This window comes from Panthera tigris, chromosome A1 (assembly GCF_018350195.1).
Source record: "Panthera tigris isolate Pti1 chromosome A1, P.tigris_Pti1_mat1.1, whole genome shotgun sequence".
Taxonomy (NCBI): domain Eukaryota; kingdom Metazoa; phylum Chordata; class Mammalia; order Carnivora; family Felidae; genus Panthera; species Panthera tigris.
Window position 1 is genome coordinate 114,245,218 of NC_056660.1, and position 14,534 is coordinate 114,259,751.

Sequence of the window (14,534 nt, forward strand, 5' to 3'; positions counted from 1 at the left end):
AGACGCCCAGGGTCCAGGAGTCCGCGCAGGGGCCGGGGTGAGGGATGGCGGTGCCCACAGCTCTAGGATAGGGGGCTTCACGTCACTCTGGGTCCTCCCGGCCGGTCTTGCCATATTAGGGCTTCCTGCTTCCCTTATATGGCCATGTACGTCACGACGGAGGCGGGCCCGTGGCGTTCCAGACCCTTCAAATAGAAGCGGATCTGGGGAGTCGCGAGAGATTCCAGCGCGCAGAACTTGGGGAGCCGCCGCCGCCGCCTGCTGCCATCGCCACCAGCTTCCGCCGCCGCAGGACCGGCCCCTGCCCCAGCCTCGGTAGCAGCGCCGCGTCCACACCCGCTGGCTGCGAGGGCGAGCCTAGAGGCCCCACCTGCTCCCGCCACAGTGTGCCCTGCGTCCCGCATGTGACCCGGCCAGGCCCCCGAGAGTGTGTCCCCCGCAGCCACGGCTCCGGGCTGCGCCCACCCGCCCCAACACCAGCTCTCCAGCCTGCCCGTCCGGGATGGCCGCAGCCAAGGCCGAGATGCAGCTGATGTCTCCGCTGCAGATCTCCGACCCGTTCGGCTCCTTTCCTCACTCGCCCACCATGGACAACTACCCTAAGCTGGAGGAGATGATGCTGCTGAGCAACGGGGCTCCCCAGTTTCTCGGTGCTGCCGGCGCCTCAGAGGGCAGCGGCGGTAACAGCAGCAGCAGCAGCGGGGGCGGTGGAGGTGGAGGGGGCGGCAGCAGCGCCAGCAGCAACAGCGCCTTCAACCCTCAGGGGGAGGCAGGCGAGCAGCCCTACGAGCACCTGACCGCAGGTAAGCGGTGGCCGACGCCGAGGATTAGCCCCTTCGCCACCATCCTGGCATCCAATCCTTCCCCACAGCCTTGCAGCGCCCCCTTCACCGCAGCAGTGCTCCTGGACCTCAGGGATGCAAGTGGGATTTCCCTTCCCTTCCTCGCATCCTTAGGGTCATGTGCTAGAGGGATACCTGGGGACACCCACCTCACCCTCACCCTCCTTGTCCCTAGCGGTGCGCAGAGGAGCGAGCTTCTGTTTTGGATGGAGAGCTCGGGCTGCGTGGGTGGGTGGAGGGGGGAGGGCTTGTTTTGAAGAGCAGGGCTGCGCCCCCCTTTCTCCAGACATCCTTGCGTTGCTTGCCGCCTGTGCCCAAGGAAGGGCCGTGATCCGTGCCCAGGGATGTCCTGGCAGCCCGGGGTAGGGGGCGCGCACTAGCCGCGGCGGAGGGGTTGCTGGCGGGAATCCCTCCGTGGCGCAGCCGCCGCTGCGGAGCGCGGTGAGCTGCAGTGGAGGGGGATTCTCCGTATTTGCGTCAGCTGTTGTTGAAATGGGCTCTGCCGCTGGAGCGGGTCCAGGAACATTGCAATCTGCTGCTATCAATTATTAACCAGCTCAGGAGTCAATGGTAGCCAGCCCGACCTCTTGCCTGGTAGCTCGGGTCCTCCTCCTCCAGTGATTGCTCTCCAGTAACCGGGCCTCCTCCCTCTCTCTCTCCTGCCAGAGTCTTTTCCTGATATCTCTCTGAATAACGAGAAGGTTCTGGTGGAGACAAGTTACCCCAGCCAAACCACCCGGCTGCCCCCCATCACCTACACTGGCCGCTTCTCTCTGGAGCCTGCACCCAACAGTGGCAACACCTTGTGGCCTGAGCCCCTCTTCAGCCTGGTCAGCGGCCTCGTGAGCATGACCAACCCACCGGCCACCTCATCTTCAGCACCATCTCCAGCAGCCTCCTCCTCCTCCTCTGCCTCTCAGAGCCCACCCCTGAGCTGTGCAGTACAGTCCAATGACAGCAGCCCCATTTACTCAGCAGCACCCACTTTCCCCACACCTAACACTGACATCTTCCCTGAGCCACAAAGCCAGGCCTTTCCAGGCTCAGCAGGCACCGCGCTCCAGTACCCGCCTCCTGCCTACCCTGCTGCCAAGGGTAGCTTCCAGGTCCCCATGATCCCTGACTATTTGTTTCCACAACAGCAGGGGGACCTGGGCCTGGGCACCCCAGACCAGAAGCCTTTCCAAGGCCTGGAAAGCCGTACCCAGCAGCCTTCACTCACTCCACTGTCTACCATCAAGGCCTTTGCCACACAGTCGGGCTCCCAGGACTTGAAGGCCCTCAATACCACCTACCAGTCCCAGCTCATCAAACCCAGCCGCATGCGCAAGTACCCCAACCGGCCCAGCAAGACGCCCCCCCACGAACGCCCCTATGCCTGCCCCGTGGAGTCCTGTGACCGCCGCTTCTCCCGCTCAGATGAGCTCACCCGCCACATTCGCATCCATACTGGCCAGAAGCCCTTCCAGTGTCGCATCTGCATGCGCAACTTCAGCCGCAGTGACCATCTCACCACCCACATCCGCACACACACAGGCGAGAAGCCCTTCGCCTGCGACATCTGTGGGAGAAAATTTGCCAGGAGTGATGAACGCAAGAGGCATACCAAGATCCACTTGCGGCAGAAGGACAAAAAGGCAGACAAAGGTGTTGTGGCTTCTTCTGCCACCACCTCCCTCTCTTCCTACCCGTCCCAGGTGGCTACCTCCTACACATCCCCAGTTACTACCTCTTATCCGTCCCCAGCCACCACCTCATATCCATCACCTGTGCCCACCTCCTACTCCTCTCCTGGTTCCTCAACCTACCCATCCCCTGTGCACAGTGGCTTCCCCTCACCCTCAGTGGCTACCACATACTCCTCCGTTCCCCCTGCTTTCCCAGCCCAAGTCAGCAGCTTCCCTTCCTCGGCTGTCACCAACTCCTTCAGCGCCTCAACAGGGCTTTCGGACATGACAACAACCTTTTCTCCCAGGACAATTGAAATTTGCTAAAGGGAAAGGGGGAAAAAAGGAAAAGGGAGAAAAAGAAACACAAGAGACTTAGGACAGCAGGAGGAGATGGCCACAGGAGGGGGTTCCTCTTAGGTGAGATGGAGGTTCTCAGAGCCAAACCCTCCCCCTCTACTCTACCCCAGGGTCGGCGTGGAAGGTCTATTGGCCTGCAATCCTCTCTGCCCGCTTGCCCTTCCTCCCCCGTCCCTACTCCCTTTGACTTCAGCTGCCTGAAACAGCCATGTCCAAGTTCTTCACCTCTTTCCAAAGAACTTGATTTGCATGGATTTTGAATATATCATTTCAGTATCATCTCCATCGTATGCCTGACCCCCTGGTCCCTTCAATGCTAGAAAATCAAGTTGGCAAAATGCGGTTTGGGCCGTAAGAGCCCAGCCCTGCACCCTTGTACAGTGTCTGTGCCATGGATTTTGTTTTTCTTGGGGTACTCTTGATGTGAAGATAATTTGCATATTCTATTGTATTATTTGGAGTTAGGGCCTCACTTTGGAAAAAAAAAAAAAAAAAAGAAAAGCCAAGCAAACCAACGGTGATCCTTTATTTTGTGATGATGCTGTGACGATTAAGTTTGAAGCTTTTTTTGAAACAGCAGTCCTTGATATTAATCAGAGCATGTGTCAGAGTGATGTTCCGTTAACTTTTTTGTAAATATTGCCCGACTGTACTCTCACATGTGACAAAATACGGTTTGGTTTTTCTTCTTTTTTTGGAAAGTTTTTTTTTTTTCGTCCTTTTGGTTTAAGGAGTTTCACGTCTTGGTGCCTTTTGTGTGCTGCGCCTTGCTGACAGCTTGACTCATGCCGTAGTGAGGGACGTGCTCACCTCTAGCCTTAAGGGGGGCAGGGAGTGATGATTCGGGGGAGGCTTTGGGAGCAAAATAAGGAAGAGGGCTGAGCTGAGCCTCAGTTCTCCAGAATGTAAGAAAACAAAATCTAAAACAAAATCTGAACTCTCAAAAGTCTATTTTTTTAACTGAAAATGTAAATTTATAAATATATTCAGGAGTTGGAATGTTGTAGTTACCTACTGAGTAGGCGGCGATTTTTGTATGTTATGAACATGCAGTTCATTATTTTGTGGTTTTATTTTACTTTGTACTTGTGTTTGCTTAAACAAAGTGACTGTTTGGCTTATAAACACATTGAATGCGCTTTATTGCCCATGGGATATGTGGTGTATATCCTTCAGAAAAATTAAAAGGAAAATAAAATAGTTGTGGTTGGGTGCGTGTTTCCTGGGGTGGGAGAGGGGGCGGCCCTTTTGTAGCCATCTTTATCGAGGGCTTTGAAGGGCTTTTACAGAGACAGGGAGATTCCTTTCTTGTTTTTTAAGATTTTATTTTTAAGTAATCTCTACAGCCAACATGGGGCTTGAACTCACAACACTGAGATCAAGAGTCACATGCTCTGCAGACTGAGCCAGCCAGGCTCCCTGGAGACAGGGAGATTCCAGTCAAAGTCGTGCCCGTTGTGTGTCACTGGAGTGAATTTTTTGAGAACTGTGTGTGGGTCTCTTGATACTGGGCCTTTTCCTTAGTCTAGCAGACTGGAACCTTAACTTGGTTAATTAAAGCTGAAGAAGGCTACAGGTAGAAATGGAACATGAAGGGCACCTGGGTGGCTCATTCGGTTGAGTGTCCGACCAGACTTCGGCTCAGGTCATGATCTATTGGTTCTTGAGTTCAAGCCCTGCGTCGGGCTCTGTGCTGACAGCTCAGAGCCTGCAGCCTGGCAGATTCTGTGTCTCCCTCTCTCTCTGCCCATCCACTGCTTATGCTTTGTCTTTCTCTGTCTCTCTCTCTCTCTTAAAAATAAACATTAAAGAAAAAACAAAAAACAAAAAAATAAAAAGTGGAACGTGAGTGCCCAGAAGCAGTGCTATTCTCCTGGCCCCAAGTGTTTGGCCGACCCTGCCCCCTATCTCTACCCAGGGTTGGGGAAAGCTATGTTCTTGGGAGTTCCTGCCATATATACTTGGGGGAGATAAAGGGTGGGCCTGAGGGCTTTGGGAAGTAGTAACAAGGCTGGAGCTGACTCAGCCTCTCTTTCCCATTCTCCACGTCCCCAGAAACCTGAGGGTATCGAAGAAGCCTAGAAGAGGCGAGGGCCAGTTCTCAAGCCAAGAATCCTTCCAGGAAGAAATCTAACTACTTGCCAGCTGGAGCTGCGATCCTTGGCAGCTTCTGGGGAACACAAGGCAGAGTGGGCAGGAGGCTGGCCTGGTATTTAAGGTTCCCATCCAGACCAAGTCTGTTCCCATTGTGTAGGAGGCCTGAGGTTCTAGGTTCCCTAGCCCCAGCTCCCTGATGGTGCACACTCATGGCTGGAGCAATTCTTATGGGTTTATTAGCATCTTCTGCTCTGTGAGAAGCCTTGAGCTGGTCACAACAATGTAGACTGTTGAGGACACGGATATGTAGGCCAAAAATTATAACATGGTGTTATATAATATGGACAAGCATGGTGCTCTCTGAGAGCAAGGAGAAGGACACCCAACCCCCACAGGAGCTTAGGAAAGGTGGAAAAATTGAGTTGGGAAGGCTAAGTAAGAGTCAACTCAATTGACTTACTTTTTATGTGTGAGCTAGGGAGGGTGTTGGTGAGTTTTTACCTGGGAGAATGAATGAATGGGTAGATTACTGAATGCAAGCACTACCTCCAGCCCTGATTTGAGTCTTCTGTAAATGGGTCAGACACTACCAACGATTGGTCATTTGGGTACAATAGATTTGATGTCCTGGAATTCCCAAGCCTTGGATCCTGTCAACTTCTGATCCTCCCAGTCAGGAACAATGAAGTATATTCTATACCCAGTGTGGTTATCAGCCTTTGAGTGAGGGTGAGGTCTAACCTGCGTCCTCCATTCCTTCTCCCTCTGAGGGTCTCCCACACTACTTCTGAAGCCAGGGAAATTCCAGAAGTCTCCTGGCATTAGTCCAATTCTTTCTCTTCTATTCTAGCCCTCAGCCACCAACACTGTTGATCTCTGCCCTTTCCCATGATACCACACTGCTCAGTCTAGAGCAGGAGCAACCAAGCCACCTTCTCCAGCTAAGGTCACATCCCCATGAGCGTTCTGGCAAAGTTGCCAGGTCCTGATGGGACAGTATTTGCATTGACACACCTTTTCCCAGCCCCACCTACCCTTCCCCATCTCACTCTGGCCCCAGAAACACAAGTCTATGCCTGTAACACAGTCTTAATAATTTCTCACCACAGACTACCAAGGCAAGGGTGGGCACGGGAGGACATGGCAAGAATAAAATATGTAAGAAGGAGCAAAGAAACTCTATTCCTTTAAAGCAGAAAATCTCCTATGTTATTACAATGCATTAGAATCATTTTCCCAAGCCCCATTCCCAGAGCATCTGATTCTTGAGGTCAAGGTGGGGGCCTGGACCTGGTCTTGACAACAAGCACGCCAGGCAACTCTGATGTAGAGGGTTTGTAGAGAAATTCTGCCAGTATTGCCAGCTAATTTTTATTAGTCCTGTTACCAGGGTTCCTTTGGATTCTGTCACTTGAAACTCAAGTTTCTCTGCATAGCTGAAATAGGGCAAGACTAAAAAATTGCCCCATTTTATAGTCCTATAGTATTAAAAAAAAAAAAAAAAGGAAAGTATTTTAACTCCTGCTTCTGTGAGGGAAATCTGAAACCAAGGGCACAGGGTGGTGCTGATAAAAGCTCTATCATCATAAAGGCTGAGGTTTAGGAAGGGACCCAGATAGTGTTGAACAATTGATTGCTACCTGGGGACATTGTCTAGGGCTTCAAGGATGTTGAGGACAGAGGAGTGGGGTGGAAGAAGAGAAAGGGCAGGGCAAACTTGGCCAGCGAAGGATAGGTTTAGATTCTGAATTTTAAAAAGAACCTGGTTTTAAGGACCCTTGACCCTTCTTTCTAGTACCTGAGAGGTACTCTTTTCTCTTGAATTTCAGGAATGTTGAGTCTATGAGGCTTTCCATTTGGAAAGATTCTAAGCACTCAGGCAGAGTTTAGCCTGGTTGTCAGGCTGAGTTTGAGGTGTGCTTCCTTCCTTCTACCTACCCCCCTCTTGGAACCTCCAACTCTAGGAAGCAGGAATGGGTACTAGAGGGTTAGAGGTGGTTCCTGCAATGTCCCTCTCACTCCCTATCCCTGCTGTTTTCCCTGGTTCAGCCACACTTAGTGTAGTTTGAAAGGCAAGGAGTAAGCAGAGCAAGATCTCAGTGGTCCTAAAGGACCAATGAGGCCGAGTCTAAAAGAATCAGGCACTGAACAAACAAGGTTTCAACATTTTATCTGTTAGCGTCCAGGTGCTATTAAGATTTTTGCCTCCAAATAGCAAATCTAGCCCTTCACTGCAGTGAGTTTTCTTTCTATCTCCCTTTTCCCATTACTAGAACCTAGGAAAGCCTTTTGAGACAAAGCTTACTTGAGAACTTCTCCTCGGTCAAGTTGGCAGCTCAGCTTCTCAGTTGTAAGTAAATCTATTTCATTTCCTTTTTTGGGGAGCTATCTCAGACAAGCCTATTCTCCTCAGTGCTTAGGTTATTTATTATTATAGCTTTTTTGAGTACAACTGATATACAATAAACTGTACCATTTGATGAAGTCTTGATGTATGTGTTCGCAGGTGAAACCATAACCACAATTAAGATAATGAACATATCAGGGGTGCCTGCCTGGTTCAGTTGGAAGAGCATGCGGCTCTTGATCTTGGGGTCATGAGTTCAAGCCCCATGTTGTGTATAGAGATTATTTAAATAAATAAATACTTAAGAAAAAAAGATAATGAACACATCCATCACCTGCAAAACTTTCCTTGTGCCCCTTGGAAATGTTTCCTTCTTCCATCCCTGTCCCCAGGCATCCACTGATCTGCTTTCTTTTGCTGTGTAGATCAGTTTGCATTTTCTGGAGTTTCATAGAAATTCACTAATTCTGTATGTACTCATTTGGGTCTTGTTCTTTAACCTAGCATTATTATTTTGCGATTCATCCATGTTATTGCTTACATAAATAGTTCACTCCTTTTTATTGCTGAGTGGTATTTTGCTCTATGGCTATAGCACAATTTGTTCACCCTTTCACCTGCGGATGGACATTGGGGTTGGTTCCCTCTGGGGCTATTATAAACAAAGCTGCTATGAACACCTGAGTACAAGTCTTTGTGTGGATGTGATCCCATTTACTCCACAGCCCCTGTTCTGACTCCTTCCCACCATGTCCCCATTTACTCACCTCCCTCTTACTAGAAGCAATAATTCCCCACCTTCCCCCACACTCACATAGTGAAGGCCCAGCCTTCTAAAAGAACTGCTTCATTTAATCTTTCCTCACGTAAACAGAGCCAGCCCTTCATCATTTTTATTGCCCTACTTCAAACTCCCTCCCATTCATTTATACCTTCTGGTAATGAGACGTCTGGGGCTAAGCAACGTATCCTGTTGCTATTTATTCAGCTTAGCAAATGTACATGAGTCCTTGGTGATACTTCTCTAAGGTACCTGGTAGAGGGTGGACTACGTATCGATGAGGCATTTCTACCTCATAAGGAGGAAGGAGCTAAGCTCAAATGGTGTGGGAAGCTGCCCTAGGGTACTAGTCCTTTGAGGTTATCTGTCCATGTTATTACTATATCCTATGGGCTCTTCCCTGGGTGGGTTTTCTGAAACACAGGCCCCACTCACTCACTAGTTGTGAAAAACACTATCCTACCAAATTCCCACTTCTCAATTCTGAGGTAATGTAACTATAGCTTCTCTTTTTCTCTTCTTTGGGCCTAGGGAGCCTAGAACTGAGGAGCAGCCTGAGAGTGGAAAGGGCAGCTAAGGCTCTGTGTTCTCAACTCTGATAAATTGGCACTTGTTGCCTTCTGGGGTATGAGTTGGGGTTGGGGTAAGGAGAGATGGCTTTACTTATTTTAGAAAGTTATCTTGGGATGCCTGTGTGGCTCAGTCAGTTAAGCGTCAGACTTCAGCTCAGGTCATGATCTCATGAACCCGGAGATCATGACCTGAGCCAAACATTTAACCAACTGAGCCACCCAGGAGCCCCAAGCAACCAACTCTTGATTTCACTTCAGGTCTCACCATCGTGAAATCAAGCCCCGAGTCAGGCTCTGCATTGACAGCACGGAGCCTGCTTAGGATTCTCTGTCTCCTTCTCTCTCTGTCCCTCCCCTGCTTACACTCACAATCCACTCTCAAAATAAGTAAATAAACTTAAAAAAGAAAAAAAAAAAGTAAAGACTATCATTTAAAAAAAATATCTTTTTTAAGGGTGCCTGGGTGGCTCAGTCGGTTAAGCATCCGACTTTGGGTCAGGTCATGATCTCACAGTTTGTGAGTTTGTGAGTTTGTGAGTTTGAGCCCCATGTCTGGCTCTATGCTTACAGCTCGGAGCCTGGAGCCTGCTTCGGATTCTGTGTCTCCCTCTCTCTCTGCCCCTCCTCCGCTCTCTCTCTCTCTCTCTCTCTCTCTCAAAAATAAACATTAAAAAGTTAAAAAAAAAAATCTTTTCTTTCCCTGTCTTTGAGTGCCCATTCTCCAGGTGGGCTTTGCAGTGTTAATTCTACCCTACAGATCTGTCCTCCATCCTTATAGGTATACATCTTGGGTCCTCTCTCCTGCCACCTGCCTTGGCCTGTGCTCTGACAAGATCCTCTGCTCGGAGGACACAGCCCTCTAAGATTGTGGTGCTGATTTGCAAGCTGGAGGCCTAAGAGCAGGCCTTATGGTAGTGGGGGTGGAGGTCTTCCTAAGACTTGCACTTAGGGACTCATTTTGAAGGAAGGGACTTTAAAAATCTGAGGAGGCAAATGCATGGAAATGAGTCTCTGCTGGAGTGTCTTGTCCCATCTCTGTGACCCAGGTAAATCAGTCTGCCCACCTGGGTTAGAGTGCCTCCTCACTTCCCAAACAAACCTGGAAGTCGAGTTGCCGCAGAACCACCCACAGTGGGTGCGCTGCTTAGAGAAAATGATTTTGGCCTTCTCTGAAACTCTTTTCTCCTTAGAACCAACTTCTCACCCTAGAATCTTTTCAGATCCAATAACCAGACTCCTGAGAACCAAACTGTACTTCATTTATTCAACAAATTGGTGGAACATCTACTAATGCTACCTGGGAGCATCTCCCAGGGGTCTGAGAGAAAGAGAAACAAATCCATCCCAGCCTGCCAATCACCTGTGACTCTCTTTAGAACCAATTTTGGGTTCCCTCAAACTGGCTTCTCAGTCACAGTGAATAACCTCCAGCTTTCTTATCAGAACCAATTTTCAGTCATCTCAACACCAATTGTTCATCTCAAACTGTGTTCTCAGAACCACCTCTTCACTATTCTCAGGTCCACCTGACTTAATAATCCTTCCCAAATCAGTGATGAGGCTAGCAGTACCTTGGTGAGTGTTCCCAATCTTCTATGAATGATGTAAACACAACTTTATGATTGCCCCCAAGTCTCTATAAAACAGAAACCCTGAAGTGGTAACTGCTTCCAGTCCTATTTCAGCAGCTTCAGAATTTCGTTCCCTCAGATTTGTGATGACTCCCCAGAATTATCTCCTCAGAACCATATTTCTTTCTCTTCAAAGCCAGATTTCATTTTTGGCTAATGAGACTGCCAAGGTCCTTAGAATTTTCTTCTCAGAAGCATGTTGATTCTATCCAGAAACACTTTTTTCAACGTCCTCAGACCCAACTGTCAGGCTTCATAAAGCTGTTCTTTTTAAGTTATTCACCCATGTACCACTGTCTTATGGGAAAATGTGTATTTTCTTCTTTTTCAAATAAAACAAATTTTCTTCCTGATTACAAATATACTCATTGTGAGGAATACAGAAAGTCTTACCTTTTTCACTTTGACCACGAAACTCACACACTGGTGGAAGGAAGATAAACTGGTATAAGCTGTCCCGAGGGCAATTCAACAATGTGCACCAACAGCCTTATAAAAGTTCATGCCCTCTGACCTAGCAATTCTTCCAGGACTGCTGTTAATTACAGTATTTTTGGTAATGGAGAAAAACTGGGAACAACATAAATGGCCAAGAGATGATGGCTGAAATAAATTGTTATCTGATGGGCTATCATTATAAATCATGTTCTAAAATAATTATTACCCTGAAAAAAAATGCCTACAATATAATTTTAAGTGATAAAATAATGTATAAAACTTTATATGGCATGATTTCAATTTTATAAAATATACACATGTGCACACACATACATCAAATGTTAATGGTTGTTACTTCTTTGTAAGTTTATTTATTTATTTTTGAGAGAGAGGGAGAGAGACAGCACAAGAGAGGGGGAGGCAGAGAGAGGGAGAGAGAGAGCCCTAAGCAGATTCCCTGCTGTCAGAGAGGAGGCTCAAAACAAACTGTGAAATCATGACCTGAACTGAAAGCAAGAGACAAATGCTTGACCAAATGAGCCACCCAGGTGCCCCAATTCTGATGGGTTTATGGAAACTTTTTATTTAATTTTTATACTTTTCCTTATTTTTCAAATAAGTAGGTATTTTTTAAAGTTCATTTATTTGTTGAGAAAGAGACAGAGAGAGCAGAGGAGGGGCAGAGATAGAATCCCAAGCAGGCTTCGCGCTGTCAGCACAGAGCCCGATGTAGGGCTAAGTCTCATGAACTGTGAGATCATGACCTGAGCCAAAATCAAGAGTTGGATTCTTAATTGACTGAGCCACCCAGGTGCCTCTGAGCAGTAGAAAATCATTCTAGGGGTGCCTGACTGGCTCAGTCAATAGAACTTGAGACTCCTGATCTCAGGATCATGAGTTCAAGCCCCATCTTGGTCATAGAGCTTACTTAAAAAACAAAACAAACAAAACAAAATATTTTATGCCTTAAACTTTCACAGTGTTATATATACATATCAATTGCATCTTAAGAAAGCTGGTAAAAATGTAAAAAAGACGGGCACCTAGCTGGTTCAGTATGTAGAGCCATACATCTCTTGATTTCTGAGTTGTGAGTTCAAGCCCCATGTTGGGTGTAGAGATTACTTAAAAATAAAATATTTGAAAAAAAGGGAAAAAAGGAAAGTCATTCCATTTATGAAAGAAAATGAAAAAAATAAGACTAAGAAAATAATTATTTTTTAGTATCTGGTGTGATGTACAGGTCTTCATGAAGGTCCTCTGATAGAGTATTCTCTCCCCCTGCAGTGATCTGCCCCTTCATTTGTAAGGTGTTAAAGAAGAGTGCTAAAGAAAAAAGAAAGATTTTCTAGAGATTTAGGGCTCTAGGTCCCTTACTATGTGGACACAAGTTGGCTGTTTCCCTGTAGGTGGGTCATCTATTGGGACTGACAGGATGGAAATACCAGAGAGCTGCTACTGGCTTCTAAATTTGAGGGATGTAGGTTTTTTAAAAATCAGGAAGGGTTGTGATTTTATTAATTCTCTGAGCTCTCTCAACTATGTCTTAGAGAACTCTTGAGATCTTAACCCACCATTGAATTATCTCTACCCCCATATCTTCCCCCCCTTTTTTAAATTTTATTTTTTATTTTTTAAAATTGACATCCAAATTAGTTAGCATCTAGTGTAACAATGATTTCAGGAGTAGATTCCTTAGTGCCCCTTACCCATTTAGCCCATTCCTCCTCCCACAACCTCTCCAGTAACCTTCAGTTTGTTCTCCATATTTATGAGTTTCTTCTGGTTTGTCCCCCTCCCTGTTTTTGTGTTATTTTTGTTTCCCTTCCCTTATGTTCATCTGTTTTGTCTCCTAAAGTCCTCATATGAGTGAAGTCGTATGATTTTTGTCTTTCTCTGACTGACTAATTTCACTTAGCATAATACCCTCCAGTTCCATCCACGTAGTTGCAAATGGCCAGATTTCATTCTTTTTGATTGCTGAGTAATACTCCATTGTGTGTGTGTGTGTGTGTGTGTGTGTGTGTGTGTGTGTATATATATATATATATATATATATATATATATATATATAGGACATCTTCTTTATCCATTCATCCATCAATGGACATTTGGGCTCTTTCCATACTTTGGCTATTGTTGATAGTGCTGCTATAAACATGAGGGTGAATGTGTCCCTTCGAAACAGCACACCTGTATCCCATGAATAAATGTTTAGTAGGGCAATTGCTGGGTATTAGTAGTTTAGACTAAGTTTAAGTAGTTAAGACTTAGTTTAGTAGTGCAATTGCTGGTAGTTCTATTTTTAGTTTTTTGAGGAACCTCCATACTGTTTTCCAGTGTCTGTACCAGCTTGCATTCCCACCAACCATGCAAAAGAGATCCTCTTTCTCCGCATCCTCACCAGCATCTGTTGTTGCTTGAGTTGTTAATGTTAGCCATTCTGACAGGTATATTTCCCCCTTTTTTTTTGAGGGAGTGAGAGAGACAGAGGGAGAAAATCTCAAGCAGGCCCCACCCTCAGCGTGGAGCTTCATGCAGGGCTTGATCCCACAACCCTGGGATCATGACCTGAGCCAAAATCAAGAGCCAGAGGCTCAATCAACTGAGCTACCCAGGGGCCCATTCCCACTTCTAATATACAATTCATGCATACCACTAAGCTCAGAACCTTTCTCTTAAATTTCTTTCTTCTACTTATTACTGAGTTGATATTAACCAGGTGATCTTGTTAGTTATTCTTTGATCAGGCTGCTTGCTTTGTTGTGTCCTAACTTAGTAGGCACATAAAGGGACAAGTGCAGGTCTGGGTAACTGGGCTATTCAAAGTCTATGCTGCTCCTTCAGCCCCCGTCTGTTGTCCAAAAAACATTTATCAAATACCTACTTTATGTCAGACCCTGAACATGTAGAGATAAACAAGATAGAGTCTGGGGCAGCACAGAATTGGGTGTGGGGGAAATTTAAACATAAATAATACCTTACAGTGTGATATATCAGAAGCACGTACAGAACAGGGAATGGCTAATTCTGTCGAAGAGAAGGAGACATGTGTAAAGGGTGTGAAAGAAAGATTGGGAGTTCACAGAAGGATTTGCAGGCAAGGATTTAAAGGCAAGGGAGTCGGGGCGCCTGGGTGGCTCAGTCGGTTAAGCATACGACTTCAACTCAGGTCACGATCTCGCGGTCTGTGAGTTCGAGCCCCGCGTCGGGCTCTGGGCTGACGGCTCAGAGCCTGGAGCTGCTTCGGATTCTGTGTCTCCCTCTCTCTGACACTCCCCCGTTCATGCTCTGTCTCTCTCTGTCTCAAAAATAAATAAACGTTAAAAAAAAAATAAATAAAGGCAAGGGAGTCAGTATGTTCAGAAACCAGTGAATTACTGGCGGCCAGGAATCAAGGAGAGGAGGGTGAGGAAACAAGGCTGGAAAGGCAGGTCAGGACCGGATTTGGAAGCTTGTACTTTTCCTAGAGGCAACAAGGAGTCAGGTGTTGTTAGAGGGAAGATCAACAACTTAGTATGACTGTGTTTCTTGGTGTATGAAAGGCTATACTACTTCCTGGCTCCTTGGGAGGGTCCTGGTACCCTTGCAATTTAGCTATTGCAATAATAACAGTAGTGATTACAATAATTTGGGCTGGTCACTTCAGATTGTGCATATGTTCTTTAATTTCAGCTTTTAATAAAGTAGGAGTCATCTCAAATTCAACTATTCGATCTCAGCCCATTTTCCTTCAAAGAAGATAGACTTTCTAAATATACTCCAATTTAATGGATAATCCAAGCCTCATATATATTTT

At 46.8% G+C, this 14,534-nt stretch overlaps 1 protein-coding gene across 1 annotated transcript; it reads left to right on the forward strand.

The window, feature by feature from the left end:
• Positions 1–235: 235 nt before the first annotated feature.
• On the forward strand, positions 236–4,069 carry EGR1 (early growth response 1). The gene is made up of 2 exons (XM_007077859.2): positions 236–803; positions 1,509–4,069. Exons 1-2 carry the CDS (start codon positions 503–505, stop codon positions 2,834–2,836), a joined length of 1,629 nt encoding a protein of 542 aa, XP_007077921.1. The 5' UTR covers positions 236–502; the 3' UTR covers positions 2,837–4,069.
• Positions 4,070–14,534: the final 10,465 nt, after the last annotated feature.

Bases quoted from the DNA above. Each gene is read 5' to 3' on its own strand.
- EGR1 (XM_007077859.2), top strand. From the start codon at position 503: ATGGCCGCAGCCAAGGCCGAGATGCAGCTGATGTCTCCGCTGCAGATC. The intron at 804-1,508 runs GTAAGCGGTGGC...CTCTCCTGCCAG, and splicing joins CTACGAGCACCTGACCGCAG to AGTCTTTTCCTGATATCTCT.